Source organism: Podarcis muralis, chromosome 2 (genome assembly GCF_964188315.1).
Source record: "Podarcis muralis chromosome 2, rPodMur119.hap1.1, whole genome shotgun sequence".
NCBI lineage: Eukaryota > Metazoa > Chordata > Lepidosauria > Squamata > Lacertidae > Podarcis > Podarcis muralis.
The window spans coordinates 13,769,138-13,785,125 of NC_135656.1; the positions used below are offsets into that span (position 1 = coordinate 13,769,138).

At 48.6% G+C, this 15,988-nt stretch overlaps 1 protein-coding gene across 1 annotated transcript; it reads right to left on the minus strand.

The window, feature by feature from the left end:
- Positions 1 to 603: 603 nt before the first annotated feature.
- On the minus strand, positions 604 to 15,772 carry COQ10A (coenzyme Q10A). The gene is made up of 5 exons (XM_028710042.2): positions 15,580 to 15,772; positions 10,174 to 10,335; positions 8,779 to 8,971; positions 7,932 to 8,033; positions 604 to 5,981 (listed from the first exon to the last, which is right to left on the minus strand). The coding sequence occupies exons 1-5, from the start codon at positions 15,657 to 15,659 to the stop codon at positions 5,814 to 5,816; spliced, it is 705 nt and encodes a 234-aa protein (XP_028565875.2). The 5' UTR covers positions 15,660 to 15,772; the 3' UTR covers positions 604 to 5,813.
- Positions 15,773 to 15,988: the final 216 nt, after the last annotated feature.

The following is a 15,988-nucleotide window of genomic DNA, read 5'->3' on the forward strand; positions in this document are numbered from 1 at the left end:
GGGGTGGGGATAGGGATGTTGTACTCCATAGTTTTGCAGTTACACCATTGTCTGCCTTTCCATGTTCAGTGTTTGTCTTGACCTTGTGCTATAGGTATTGCCAGTTGTCACCACCCATGCTGTAAAGCACAGCCCTATGTATATAAGTCAAACTAGGCTTATACCCAACCTTCTCTCCATACACTCAGCAGCCATGCATTCTGTGCTAAATTGAAGGCTTAAGCCAGAGCTTTGCATGTTGGTGACACTTTTTAGACATGCATCATTTCGCGACACAGCCATTCAGTTTTAGTAGCAAACCAAGGTTTAAATAACCCCTCTCCAGCCCTGGGAGGAGCGTGGGGAGCGTTCATGCAACACACCTACACATTGCATCCGACACACTTAACACGTTGCGAAGCAGAGTTTGGAAAGCTCTGGCTTAGGCACTAACGATGAAGCATAACATTTCCTATGCCTTCAAAGAATATTGATGCAATAGGTACCAAATATATACTTACCAAGCAAATCCAGCTGTGGAAAGTATATGCATTCTACCTGAAGAACTATGCAAGGTTAAAATCGACAATGTAGCTAAAATCTTAAATAGTCAAGACCCACAAGTACCTTTTTGCAAACATTTTTTTTATTGGTCTATAAAAATGCTCTTGGGATTGGTTCAGTCTTTGAACATTCTTGGACAGATTTTGCAGCTATCAAATAAGATTCACAGTTAAAAGGGTAGAACACAATGATGATTTCCTCTTACTGTGCATAATCTCATTTTCTATTCCCCTTTCCTTCTTCTGGAAATACCCCCCCCCCCTTTCTTACAAGCTGAGGTAGCACATACCAGGCTAAGTAGCATGAGGCAGCCGCAGCCCTGATGATGATACAGGTAGGAGCAGAAGGCACTGCAATGTTTAGGACACAATCGCTTTGCCGACTGGAGGGAAGCAGGTACAAGGTTTAAACATGAGGTGCCCAGAGAGGCTTAAAAGTCCAGGTTCATGGGGACAGGCAGGGGGCAGTGAAAGAAAAGTAGATAGTATCTTCCTTTAGAGAGAGCATGTGGTTCTCTAACACAAGCAACAAACTGCATTGCTGATTTTTCTGCAGTAGATATAGTTTTAAGGGCCAAAATGACTCCAATGAAGGCAAAGCTCTTGTTAAGAATGTAAAAGCTGAGGAAGTAATGACAAGAAACCTGGAACGTTAAACAAGCATCAACCCAGGACACATTATCTGCTTGTATGTCTGGTGTCAATAAAGAATTATGTTCTCCACTGCAAATGAAGTTAGCGGGGCCTTAACATTCCTGTCCTCTGCATGGGACTTGAACACTACAACCTTCAGCAGAATCCGCCCCATGAACTATCTTAGCGCTTGCATTTTAAAGGGAGTGTGGTACACAGACTGCAGCAAACACAATTCATTAAATCACGGATCAAGGTCACGATGATTCAAAGTAACAGAACCACTAGTTCCTTCTCCTTGGTGCCTTATAATGTCTTGGTGAACCGGGCTTCATCCCTGCTTGGCAAATGCCTAAATGCAAGGCTGCCCATTTTCAATTTAAAGTGATGATCACTAGACACGTTGAGCACCTTTCTTTGAGAGTTTCCATTCATAGCTGCAGAAGAGAACTACAGTGAGCACGAGGCTCAGGAACCAAGACGCTTTGCTGTTTTGTTTGGCAATGGCGGAATTGCTTTGAAGCGCAACGTGCAGCAAACTTTTGGGACCGAAGTCTGTGCCGAAGGAACCCACTTTAAAGCTAGCCTCTGCCCTGGCAGCATTGATCTGAAGGTTAGAGTCCAAATTCAAGGGAGGTATGCAGGCAGCACTCTCCAGAAGAAACCAGCTTTGCAGAGCAGCAGTTGGTCTCTGCATTAGAAGCAAAGGAGGCAATACATTTTGGGCTCTGAAGCTGCTACCATGTCATCATTCCCTCTCCCTCCTCCCAGCAGAAAAGAATTTTGTGATTTGAATAAATTGTGCAACTGGAGACAATGGGATCCTCTCATTCCCTTTGTGAATGCACCTTCCACCCCCTTGCAGTGGAAAGTAAGCTTGCTTATGATAACTACAAGTTCCTTGTGCTACTCAAAGCCTCTTGCGTCCCCCAGCCTCTGGCACAGTGGCCTAACCATATTTACACAGAAGTAAGTCCCACCAAGTTCCACAGTAATTAGTTCCAAGTAAGCATGAATAAGATTGCTCATCTTATTGGCGAAGGCTGCAAACAGCAGCAACTGTCTTGAGACTGCCAGGCAGTCCAGGCGCCAATATCACAGAAGTATTTCTGAAATACGCTTTAGTTAGCTTTAAAAAGCCTTCCCTGTATCCGCAAATCCAAATTTTATGGTAGGTATATACAGCCAACTTGACCCCAAATCACCTTCAAACAGAGCACGCCTGAAACGGGATTTGAAGCCAGGGCTCTCCCAGCTGAAATCACAGTCCCTCTTCTACGCAACTGATCCTCGTGTAAACGTGAGAGTTCAGGCTGGTTCTTCCTGAACGTGTGTAGACAGAGAAATTTGTGCGCTAGCCCTTGTGCCACGCTGGTCACTTTGCCAGACTTGGATGCGAGGACAGGTTCCCAAACGCATGGATAGAAATAGAAAACATTCCTGCCAGCCCACCCAAATGTACCTCCATTAAATTCAGATGTAACAAGGGCAGCCAAGTAGGAAGGTGGAGTTCTAAAGTGACTGTTTTTCATGAATACAGCACAGGACATGCTTAGCAGAGCAGGTTAGAAGCGTGCTATTGTTAATGACTTCCTCTCGGAGCGGCTTCCTCACTAGCGCTTATTGCCTTTTATTACTACTAAAGGAACTATTTGCTCAGAGAAGCATTCTGGAAATACAGGTCTTAGAAATGCAAGCCTTTCCTCCCTGAGGACTCTGAAAAGATCACTGCCTTGTGTATGCATTCCATAGAGCAAGCCTGTTTGTTCTTACAGGATAACAGCAGAAACTGGGATAAAGAGCAAGTAAATAGTTTCAGCAGCTCAGAAAGGCAGAAGGAGGATGTTCTTTGGAAACAAGCCCCCTTCGGTCGGTAAAAGCTGGCAATTTTGGGAGCAGGGAAGGAAAGACCACCTTTACAAATGAGAGATTTGGGGAGAGTTGCCGAGGGAACATCTCAGCAAAGGACACCAACTGTACAGTCAAATCTATACAGTTTGGGAGATCACAGCGTAACTGCATGGAGCCAATTGGTATGCAAAACCGATGGCGAGTAAGAAGCCTTTGGACTGACTCGCAGGAGCTGCCTCCAAAACTGGGTTTCTAGCTCAGCACGGGAAGTGGGTGGTTGTTTCCAGAGCCATTACAATGATAGCAACGCAGTAAATTTGGGATAGAAGCCCAAACTATTCTTGCATTCTTTGGAGGAAAAGCGAGGCCATGAAACCCGTGGTCAGACACAAAAGGAAGCCATCCATTGTACAATGGGCAACACCTAGCAGCCTCGACAGGAGATTGCTCAGGTATCTATGCCACAGCAGCGCCCCCCCCCCCACTTTATGAAGAAAGAGGGGGTCATGTTCCCAATGGTCCATATGCCTCCCGCTACCCAAACGTGGCAGGCTTCTAGCCATGACCCCATCACTGGTCCAGGGATCCTGGTTCTGAAGAGGAAAGCTCAGAGAGCAAGGCCTTGTAACACATGTAAGGCAAGCCTCTGTTACAAAGCCAACTTCAAGCCCCTCCCCTCCAAGGGCAGGTATAGCAGATCTACACCTCACATTGGAGCAAGTGGGGTGATCTGGCTGCTCAATGGGCACAAACAAAGCAAGGCCCAAGGTTCATCCACCTACTTTATTTCCCTCAACCTGCCGTTTTAACCTATCTTCCTCCTTCCGCTGAGCAGAGAGCCACAGGAATCTGTGAAAAACATAGTGATCACTCTCACCCCATGTTATGCAACGTGACATCTTCATAAAAGCAGGCACACAAACACTCTGGCGCCTGAAACTTGGAAGCAACAGGGCCTGGAATACCCCAGGCCCACATCGCAGGGCTCAACCCCAGCAGTCGTGTGTTTGTGTGCACACCGCTTGTGCAAAATGTGCGTCTAAACGTAGATAAACTCCTTTTCCAGCTCAAAACAGGGTACCGGGTTTACAGCAAAATAGGCAACACAAATGGATGTCTGCACCGGGGAAAAGTGCAGGGTGGGGTTTTGGGAGACCCACAGTGGTGGTCATGGGAACAGGAGGCAATTTCAGGAACAGCTGCTGGGCAGGCAAGGTTGGTCTCAACTTGCAGCTTTCAATGGGGCCAAGACTCAGAATACACACCCCAACTAAGCACCTTCCCACAAGCCAGCTGCAGACAGTGGCATGCTAATCACTTCCCACGGGTGGCGCTTTATCTCAAGTGGGCTGCACAAGGCATAGTCACTCTCCCTGTATGGAAATATTTGGTAGAAGAGGGACCATGCTTCTGCGCAGGTGGAAGTCCTGTCCTCAAAGCAGCAGCCCCCAGCCTGAAAATGCTATATTCCATTCCCATAATGCAAAGCAGAACGCAACTATGGTGCTGTGGTGAGCGCTGGCAGGCTTGTGCAACCCATTGCCTCAATAATCCCAAAGATGCCTTAGGCATGGCACTTCAAAAGGCTGCAACCAAGACATCCACCTTTGGGTTTTAGGTGACGTTTCAAGAGGGTTGGACATGGGTTTTAATGAAACAGGAGGACAGAGGAATCTGAACTTTTGCAGAAAACTCTGGTTGCACTCCCAACAAGTAATTCTGCTTCCCTTCTCTCCCCGCACCCCCACCGCAAATGTGCACCCATTTGGAGTGTGTCTTCTAACATTTCTAAAACTATTCTGGCTCCAAGAGGGCCATATCTCCCCCTTGGCCCTTTATTTGGCACACATCTTTTGCTACTCTGCACTCTTCTATCAACCAAAAGGAAGACACAGGGCAGCTGGCTGGATGCAAATCTCCCTTAGATAGCCTAGTGATGAACAAAGCTTATGGTACTGTTTGGGCAAGGAAGAAGAAGAATCCCAGCCTGATGTTTCAGCACAAGTACGATGTTAGCTTTGCACAGCCTCAAAGAAAGCAGCAACTGCAGAGCACCCTCTACCCTCAGTAACAGACACCAGCCACTCTGCACTGCTTGCCTGCTCCCCTCCGCCATGCCTGCATTTCCGCTACTGCACTCCAAACCAACGTTCAACCAGCAGAATCCAACCACTAACAGCTAAGGAGACTGCCAGACAAAAAGTACAGCCTCGCCACGCTTATTCTCTATTGTCAAGGGGCAGTCCAGGTCAGGGCTTTCTTCCTTTCCTTCTTTTTAAAACAAGTGATTTGCGAGGCACGGTTTCCAATGGGCCCTTCACTAGGCACAGAAAGAGAGCACACGGCCACATGCTGTGAGCTTCCGCCACCCCCTGTTCCCCAGAGAAACAGGGTCCGGCACTGTCCTCAGCCTAAGGCCGGCCATGCTGGCACATACAAAATAGGTGGAGAATGGGATGGGAAACGCTCTGCAGACTGGGGGATTAAGGGGGAGGGGAGGAGAAGGGCTTCAAAGAAAGTCCTACAAAACGAAGTATGTATGTATGACCCAGCATAAGAGCATGACTAGGCAAAACAGACAGTTAAGAGGTTGCTCCGGAGGTAACATGACCACCTGGCCCTTTCCTTAGGAAAAAGTCTCTCTTCATCACACCAGGCCCAGTGGATAAATTAAGACAGGATACCAGGAGAAACCAAATAAATAGATAAAAACAGAGGGGCTGAGGAAGCCATGAGTGCACACCCCAGTGCAGTGTCCGCGTGGCCACCAAAGCAGCAGGGAGCCCTTCACGTCTGGTGGATCTCGTGGAACATGAGCTCTCGGGGAATGCGGGTCTCGGGACCGTAGCTCTTTGCCGCCCGGCGTTCAAAAGCAGCGACCATCTGTTTGACCACCTCGTCGAAGAAGACGGTAGCCAGCTGCGAGTGCAGCAGGGAGCGGAACTCGAAGGAAATCTGGGGAGAGAGGAAGAGCATTAGTCTGCCGTCTCATAGCTCTAGTATTGCATTCTAGTACTGTGCATAAGGGACGCGGGTGGCGCTGTGGTCTAAACCTCAGAGCCTAGGGCTTGCCAATCAGAAGGTCGACAGTTCGAATCCCCGCGACAGGGTGAGCTCCCATTGTTCGGTCCCTGCTCCTGCCCACCTAGCAGTTCAAAAGCACCTTCCGGCAGGAAGGTAAACAGTGTTTCCGTATGCTGCTCTGCTTCGCCAGAAGCGGCTTAGTCATGCTGGCCACATGACCCGGAAGCTGTCTGCGGACAAACGCCAGCTCCCTCAGCCTATAGAGCGAGATGAGCGTGCAACCCCAGAGTTGTCTGCGCCTGGACCTAATGGTCAGGGGTACCTTTACCTTTTAGTACTGTGAATATATGGGGAAGGGTGGGAGGGAATCTTCCTGTGACAGATATGAAAAGCCCTGCTCTGTAAAGTGCCCTGCAGCTGATATTCCCAAAGGGTTTGCAACTCCCCAAGTGCAGCAGGCGTGATTGGCAGAGATCATTTTGTTACTGGGCACATCAGAAGATAATGGCGAGAGCAAGGTGCAAGAAACCTGCAGCTCTGCAGACCCAGCCAGCACGGCCAATGGTCAAGGATGAGAAATGAGCTGCCAGCGTCTCAAAAGCCACAGGCTTCCCATCCCTCGTTTACATTAAGCCACCTGTGAAGAAACAGTATCCCTAGGATGGTGAAAATATCCTCCAACATGTGCAGCCATCTTATTGCTGGCAAGAGATGGGAGTTCACATCTGGACTTCTGCTCAGCCCACCTTTTCCACTCACAGATGAGGAAAAATTTGACATCCTAGTGGGACTTGTAAAGTTGCTCAAGGACAGCACTATCTTGTGCAACAAGGCATCACCCAAGAGAAACCTTGCCAGTCTCTCTAAGATGCCAGTACCATCTTGTAGACCCTGTCTCAGACAGGGGGAGGGGAGGGGAGGAAGGCAGATGGGGGGGCGGGAATGACAGAGAGGAGTAGAATTCCTCATCTGCCCCCATTTCTCTCATCTTCTGATAACCTAAGGAGCTTCTCCGAGATGGAGCTGTCCTCCAGAATCTATCCCGGCTATTCTAAGACAATAGCACCATTTTAGAGACGCAACGGAAAAGAAACAAGGAACCAAAGGTGCATTGCAAGGTTGGGGGAAGAGTATGAGATTTGTGTAATCCCACATTTGACCCCTAAGGAAGGCACTTTGCCCTGCCTCATTATCATCATTCAAAAATAGGATGTTGCTTCATTAGTCCTTAAGCATCACAAAATTAGACGACCACATGAAGTGACGCAGAGTGAGCTTGTCACACCAGCTGGGATTGTTTAGAGCAGGCATCCCGAAACTCCACCCTCCAGTTGTTTTGGGACTACAACTCCCATCATTCCTAGCTAACGGGACCAGTGGTCAGGGATGATGGGAATTGTAGTCCCAAAACAGCTGGAGGGCCGAGTTTGGGGATGCCTGATTTAGAGGCAGCAGCAATGGTAGTGGTGCTGAGGAACAGACCCATCTCTGCCTTGTGGAACGCACAAGAAGACTGAGAGGAGAAGAGGAGGTTAAGTATCCCATAGCAAGCGTTCACACCTCCACAGAAGGTCACACTTTAGGATCAAAAACTTCCTCAAAGTCACACTCATTAAGAAGTCAGGAGTTTTGGCTCTCACCTGCTCTCTAAGAGACAAAAAGTGAACCCAGGAGACACAACACTCGAGCTCTGGCCCTTCTGTACACACAGTTTCTGCTCATGAAAAGAACATTTGCTTCCTTGGCTGACTAATGCTTGGGCTTCATCACAGGCAAGCACCTTTATTTCCTGTTGCAAAGGAATAAGCCCACCCCTTGCTGGCACAGTCCGGAACAGGAGCCGAGCTGCCTGAGAACACTTTTATAGCCATGTGTGCTTACCGAGAAGTCCACTGTACAAGTGCGGGGGTAGCCAGGAATGCCAGGGCTGAAACGCCAGCTGGTCTCCAGGTGGTTGAAGAGCTTCCCATCAGTGCAGACCGCCTGGGATACAGGACAGAGGTGAGATCAGAGAATGATTTTGCTAGCAACGTCCATGCCCACCCAGATAAGCTAGAACAAGAGTGTCCGTCCCTGGTTCTGACTGCAGCTCTGGAGCTGATGCTCACCCGCGACCCATCAGATTGTATCAGGCATGCCATCAGTCAGCATTAGGATAAGGCCTCTTTCCTAAGCACTCTAATCATTTGAAATTTCTACGTGGCGAGTTGTTGGAATCAGTGCTCATGATTATACAATGTACTGTATAATGGAAGATATTTCAGTCTGGATAGCACAGAAATGTGCAGCTACATTGGCTCCCAGTACATTTCCGAGCACAATTCAAAGTGTTGGTGCTGACCTTTAAAGCCCTAAATGGCCTTGGCCCAGTATACCTGAAGGCGCATCTCCACCCCCATCATTCAGCCCGGAAACTATGGTCCAACACCGAGGGCCTTCTGGCGGTTCCCTCATTGCAAGAAGTGAGGTTACAGGGAACCAGGCAGAGGGCTTTCTTGGTAGTGGCGCCCACCCTGTGGAATGCCCTCCCATCAGATGTCAAGGAAATAAACAACTATCTGACTTTTAGAAGACATCTGAAGGCAGCCCTGTTTAGGGAAGTTTTTAATGTTTGATGTTTTATCGTGTTTTTAATATTCTGTTGGGAGCCACCCAGAGTGGCTGGGGAAACCCAGCCAGATGGGTGGGGTATAAATAATAAATTATGATGTTGCTGATGATAGCTCACCTTTACTAGGTGGGGCCGCACCAGTGTCACAATGGAAGTGTAACGTTCCACAACAGGAGGAAACCCAACCTCCAGCTGGGCCTTCACGTGGCCTGTCCTCCTAGAGACCACAACTGATTTCTTGCACCAGGGAACAAATTCCTTATATTCATCCACATTGGACACAACTTCATAGATCTCCTGCATGGAGTAACTGCAAGAAAGGAGAGTGTTAATTCAGGAGCTCCTCAGAGCTGTTATAACAATGACAACCTGATGGTGACAGCACACAATCTACATAACAGGGAACACGTAAGCCATTTCTTTAGTTGAACTGGCCAATGAGTTTATTGAGAAGAGGGTATGCAAGTGGGAGATGGCTGAAATCACAACTGGGTTTGCACGTATGCAGAATACTGGAGCCTGGCTCTGAGTTCAGAGCTTGACAGTCATGCTCAAAGCATGTCTAAGGTAAGAGAATTTCTAAGGCAGCATTGCTTCCCTCTTATTCAAGCCCAGGACTTTGGGGGCTTTTGGGTGGTGGGACATAGAATGCATGTTATCTGCTGCAGTCACAAGGTGTGGGAGTTTGATACACAATTTGTTCTTATTTATCCAAGGCACCTCTATGCCCTACACTTTATTATCAGAACAAATACTTCATTCTTGGGGTTTATTTATCTAATACAGAGCAAAGCAGAAAAGTCCTCAAACAGAAGTTATGGGTTAGACCCAGCACAATTGACACCTTTATTCTAAGCAGACTGACTGAGAGCTACTTCTAGGCAAGTGTGGCTATGGCCACAGTTTGAGTGGCTTCCTTAGACTCCCACACAAAACTAGGAACAGACCCTTTGCCTTTGCAGTCCTATGCCACTGCCTACGCTGCTGGACAATCTTTATGTCCAACATTTGGGGCTTCTTCGTTTTAGAAAAAGCAGCGCGTGGGGTGTGAGATGTTTATAAAATTCTGAATGGTGTCGAGGAAGCAAGTTTTCTCCCTCTTTCATACTGTTGGAATGCGATACCATCCAATGAAGATGAATGGTGGGAGAATCGGGACAGACAAAAGGAAAGACTTCACAATGCTCACAAAATGGAGGGAGGGTCCCCAACTTGGACAGCTTCAAAAGGCATTTAGACAAATTCACAGGAGATTAGGAGATTAATGGCAGCTAGTGATGATGGCTGGCTACATATATATAAATATGCGCTACTGCCTGGATCCGAGGCACCATAACCAGTTGCTTGGAAACAACTAGAGGAGAGGCTATTGCCTCCCAATGCCCTGTGGGCTTCCCAGAAGCATCTGGGTGGCCAATGTGGGAAGCAGATGCTGGACTAGAAGGCAAGGTGCAGTTTTGTTCTAATCACAAATACAGCTCATTCATCCTCCTGTGAAGCAAGTCCGCTCACCCAAGGATCCTCCTTTCCGAATATTCCTTCCGTTTGTTGGTGAAAGGCCCTGTAAAGTTGATAAACGTCCGGCTGTGCTGAGCACTAAGATCCCAATCGGCACTGCTGACAGCTTGGGGGGCACGGATCATCAGAATCCCACAGGACGGCATGTACCTGGAACTGAAAAATCCTCAGGATTAGCTGGACTCAACGGTCAGGAGATTCACTACACCTTCATGAAGATTAATTCCAAAGGGACACTCTTCAATGCCCAGCAGAAAGCAAAACAGGAGCATTAATCGGAGTTTCCTCATAGATAAGTTACAAGGAAGCATGACCAAGCACCACCTTTTGAAGCTGTGTTCTTAGGGAATAATTCCCTAAATTCCCTAAAACTTAGGGAAGCTTTTAATGTTTGATGTTTTATTGCATTTTTAATATTTTGTTGGAAGCCACCCAGAATGGTTGGGGAAACCCAGCCAGATGGGTGGGGTATAAATTATTGTTATTATTGTTGTTGTTATGAAATTTGAAAAATACCACATCTAGAAATAATCAGCAGAGTACACAAGCCTGATTCTAGAACCATTTAATTTGCAAAGACAAAGGCCCCTGCTAATCTAGAGGCTCCTATATTAATGCTACCCCCCCCAAAAAAAAATATCCTTGAGCATTCTCTACATTTGTGAGACTGAGCCTTCAGAGCCAAGACCGTGCACATCCAATCTGCCAAGCAGAATGTACAGGCTTAAGCTACCACCCACCATCGTATTTGAAGCAACTTGCAAACCTGCACCATGCTGAATTATGAGAAATATGCAAGGAAATAAAGGAATACTGTATAACTTACTATATGGTTTATCACCCACGCTGACAAACTGAGGTAAGGTCCAAGGGAAGCCTGCTTCCGTTCCAGCATCAAAGTAATAAACAGGGTCTTTTCTGTGTTCCCCAACCCTTCTCCAAAGTTGGACAGAAGGACAGCACATAGTTGTGTATGTCATAAAGACAAAAACACCTCCTTTTGCCTGTTCCTGCTTTCAAGCGGGCTTCAAGCAGGCATTTTACTTAGTCAGCTGGGAGTATGACAGTAGTTGGGATGCTGTTATGTTTGATCTACAGCAGAGATTTTCAACCTTTTTGGGTCCATGGCTCCTTTGACCAACTACATTCTTTCTGCAGAACCCCTGTGGGGCTCAGAAGCCCAGTTGTGTCACCCCTTGCCTGCAGAGCTAACAGCCCCTCACCCCTTTTTCAAACACTCTCCCTTGTGGAGTGTTCCTTCAGCCCCCTCTCCTCTCCCCACTCCTTGGGAGTCCTCTGGGCAGCCTTAGCTACCACCCCCGGTCTCTGACCTGTCCTCCCTGCCCCAAAGAGAGATGCCTCCTCACACTGCCCCACAGGGACCTGGGAAGCACCCCCTGGCCAGCCCCGGAGGCACCTTTTCACCTGGGGAGCTTGTAGCCAGGGCTGCTGCAACAAACAGCTGTGCAAGCCTTTGGGAGGCAGAGATGCGAGGGAAGGGAAGAGGGACAGAGGCCAGTGTTGCCCGCGGCATCCCTGACCATTATTCAAGACACCCTGGTTGAAAATCATTGATCTACAGTGTGAAGAGATTGGGGGGGGGGGTTCTCACCAGTTGATCCCACAGATGGCCCTACAATGGGGAAAGGTGAGGTTGCTGCCTCAGGTGAAGTATTTTGGATACTATTAAGGGCAGCAGAGTTGAAAACGGACAGATCAGACTCATGTGGCAAAGCTCACAGACATGAACAGGAGCTGCCAGGAGCACTTCTGTAACCTTACACAGCTCCTGTTCACTTCAATGGGGCTTCTGCAGCAACACCTCCCATTGGATTGTGCCTTACACTAGTTAGCAAGGAATGAGGCTCCACTTAGATGCATAGACAAGGCAGTATGTGTCTTAGGCTGGCCCTGTCCGATCTCTCATCTTGCTTTTGGGTCACAAATGCTTTGTTCCAGAGACAGTGTAATGCTTGAACCCTGACTGGGACTGCCAGACACGCCCACAGTTAGCGGGGATGATTTCCTCCTTCACTTCCCACAAGTCTTGCTCAAAATTACATGAAAGGAAACATCAGACAGGGTTACACAAGCCCTCTGCGCTACCTTGTGCCCTGGCCAGCTTCCATCTCTCACATGGGTACTGGCTGGCTGGCTTATCTTATGCAATATTGACTCTAAGCCCTCCCACTGGATCAGCTGAACTGCCTTGTCAACCAATAAATGCTCAGAGTGCCAAGCGGAAAGTCTATTCAGGGAAGGAGGAATTTCCATACCAGAGGGGAAAGAAACGAGTACACTTTGCATGGACGGACAAAGCTACAGGCTGCTCGCAATCATGACCTCAGGGGACTGAAGAAATGGACCTGTAGGGTTTCTGGAGAACCCCACTACAGGCTAAGGAGATGAGTGTCATGACTAGGGCTGGGCACACACATCATGATTCGCAATACATTGCCAGGTCAAAAACTATGAAACCATTATTACGATATGGACTTCAAACCAGGTTTTAGACGACATATCAATATACCGCCCAGCCCTATGCTTGACCCAATTTCATCATGCTCTGTGCCTTTTTGGCACGAGTCAGGAGGAGTTTAGTTTCCTTAAAGTCTTTTCTGTAAATGAGAAGAAAGTAAATAGGTAATTGGTGTGCTAGTCCTTTGCTGAACAAGCAACTGCTCTTCACAAGGGCAAGTGCTTTCAGAGAACTTGCGGCACATGTTGTGAAGGTGGGAAAAGGTCTGAGAAGCAGGAAATGGATCCAGCAACATGTTGCAAGATCAAGGGTCTATGCTTCATAGGCAAATCAGCCCAAAAGGATCACCCATTTGACATCGAACAGTGAGGCATACTCAGGGACACTCTAGGAAAAAAACAAGGACCAGTTACAGTAATAGCTGCCCAGCAGGTTAGCTGGGACATTTATTTTGGAGTGCTGCCAAGCAAGTGCTTATGAATAGGACTGTTACGTAAGAAAGTTAAAGCACAGGAAATCCAACATGCCACTGGTGAAACCAGGTGCTTTTAATCTGGGATGACAGAGCACACAGTAGGTTAACCCTCACAAAGCCCTTCAAAGCCCATCAACTTACTCCCCACAAAGAAACTGAGGAACGGCAACTCACATACCACCACCACTTGCGGGTGCACAAACTTGTATGTTCTCTGGTGTCAAGCCATGCCTCACCTCTATATTCTCATTCACATCAAGTCCAAACAAAATCTTGCACCAAAAGGCGTTACCATTAGCAACCTGGTAGCAGCCAGTTCCACAGGCTCCAACATCCCCATGCTGGGGAAAGGGCTATAGCTCAGTGGTAAAGCCATCTGCCTTGCAGGCAGAAGGTCCTATGTTCAATCTCCAGGCAGAGATTGTAGGTGATACTGAGCCAGACAGGCTATGGCAAGGCATCTTCCTATCCTTCTTGCTGTGTTCTGTGAAGTCAAACACTGCACATTATTTCAAGACATTATTCTGGCACTCTCCAGTCAGTGGTTGCTAACACAGCAATAGAAAAGCATAACTGTGTACATCTACCTGCAATCTAGACACTGTATGCTTCTGAACAAAAATAGGGCTAATGCAGAAGCCAAGAAAAGCAGTCCTATTGAAGGATGTTCAAAAGCCAGGTGCATCTTGAAATCTGGTCCAAAGACTCCAGTGGCACCAGCTCTTAACTCTGGATCGCCACCTGTTTGCTAAAGCAACAGGCACTACCAACCTTCTCCAACTTGAAGGGCAAAGATGTGGCATTGTCCTGCCAACTCTATGTTCTAGGATCTTATTTGTTTCACTGCTGCTCAAGCCAACACAGTCCTGGCAAGCTTTAGCAAGCCAACAAGTAGCAAACCTCAGCCTAAAGACCATGGATAGCTTACCAGCAGGAATGGGTCTGTAGAGAGTCAACTATTCCCAAGTCAAGTTCTCTCTTTTGTTCTCATCTCCAATAAGTGATGCTTACATAAGCTAAAGAGAAAGTTTCCATTAAGCTGCCCTTTTCATGTACCTCTTTGGAGATTACACAGTTGTAAATGCCACCAGCTACCAATTATGCAACACACTGTTCTCCACCAATACATGGACACAAGATGAGTGTCTTATTCCAGAGAAACGGATCCAGGAAACCACCAGTCCCTGTGCACTGAGTCACAACTCTGTAAACAAACATGGATTGAAAAGGGCGGCGGCGGGGGGGACAACAGAGAAACTCATTTGCTCACCTTAATTGTGAGTACAAAAAGATAAGTAGGGGTGTACTTTACCCATAAGTGACCAAAAGCATAATTGCCACTGGTGGCAATGTTTAATTCTGGTGACCCTCAGGTGTATTCTGCTAAAGGAACAAGACATTTCTTGGGGGGGGGGGGATGTTACCAGAAACAGAGGGAGGCAAACTAGCACCAGGCTGTGTTATTTATTGGCAAACAGAATTAGGGTCATGAGCTGAAGGAATGGGGTTCCTACTAACAGCCCTTCCCCATAATCACCTGCTGCTCCATCCCTGAAATAAACCCCCTCAATGGACCGCAGTGTGTTCGCAACTTTTCCCATGCTCCCTACAGGGATGCAGCCATTAACCAAAACCCCTCTAACCATTTGGCGGATCAGTTCGCACAGACCTGTTACCCTTCTTCATCTCCCTCTGAGCATGTCTTTGCTACTGACACAACCTCCTCCCTGACCTCTTTGTCCTCCACCCTCTCACTACCCTTGGCCTTCCTCCTAACTCACAATAACTTTATTATTATTCGTTGAATTTATATACCGCCCTATACCTGGAGGTCTCAGGGCTTGAAACCCTGCAAGCACAATATAACCTCCTCCCTTAATATGCGAGCATGGGTATCTATTTAACCTCCATTTCCGCTTCCAACCCCTCTCCTTTTGGCATTCGCCCCTCTGATGACCTTCCAAGGGCTGTGCAGCTTATTCTCTCCCAAACTCCTCAGTGCTACCCCACTGAATTGAAAGCCAAAGCAGGGGGGCATATATGCCCCCCTTATTATTCCCCCCCATATGCACCAGCACCTGCCAAAGGCTCCTCCCCCCCCCCCGCTGGGCTCTTGTTGAAAAGGGGCCTGTCCATTTTCGACGCGTTGCCTTTGAACTCTGACGGGAGTGTTTGGGGTTGCCAACTTCACCCCTTCCTCCTGGCTCCTCTTCCAAGCTGCCCCGGGAAGGCAGGAAAGCCGAGAGGCGAGTCTTTCTCCCCAGCATGGAGAATGAGGCGCTAGAGGGGTTATTTTTTGAGGGGGGGTGCAGCTTCCCCTTTCGAGTTTGCCTGCTGTGTGAGGCAGAGGAGCGCCGGTCGAGGGGGAATGTGGCAACCCTGAACCTGCGCCCAGCCCAGGCTCCTCCTCCCTCCTCCTCCTCTCCCTTTCCTTTGCCCCGCTCACCAGCCGGTCGGGGGCGCTCGCGGCCTCAGCCCTCCCCGCGCTCCCAGTCGCCAGACTTCCCGGAGCCGGCGGGCCGCCATGAAGGGGGCAGCCTGAGGTGGAAGCGCGTCCGGTTCGCCGCCGCCTCAGTTCTGCCAGCTACCAGAGACAGACGCCGGCTCCGGCCTCCGTGAACCCTCACCCCCCCCTCCGCTTACGTCAGCGCGTCGTCAACGCGTTGCCATACCTCACACTGGCGGGGGGGGGGCGAGGAGAAGCGGAGCGGGCGCGATGCATGGCGGGAGCCGAAGGCATCATGGGAACCGTAGTTCACAGCCTTTGCTGCTGCTGCCGGATTAGGCCTCGCGCCTCGCAAGGGTGGTGGGATGGTGCCTTAGCGAGGGAATGGAGGCGCCGGGAACAACAACAA

Bases quoted from the DNA above. Each gene is read 5' to 3' on its own strand.
- COQ10A (XM_028710042.2), bottom strand. From the start codon at position 15,659: ATGGCGGCCCGCCGGCTCCGGGAAGTCTGGCGACTGGGAGCGCGGGGA. The intron at 10,336-15,579 runs GTGAGCGGGGCA...AGGATTTTTCAG, and splicing joins CGAGCGCCCCCGACCGGCTG to TTCCAGGTACATGCCGTCCT. The intron at 8,034-8,778 runs GTGAGCTATCAT...CCTGTATCCCAG, and splicing joins TGCGGCCCCACCTAGTAAAG to GCGGTCTGCACTGATGGGAA.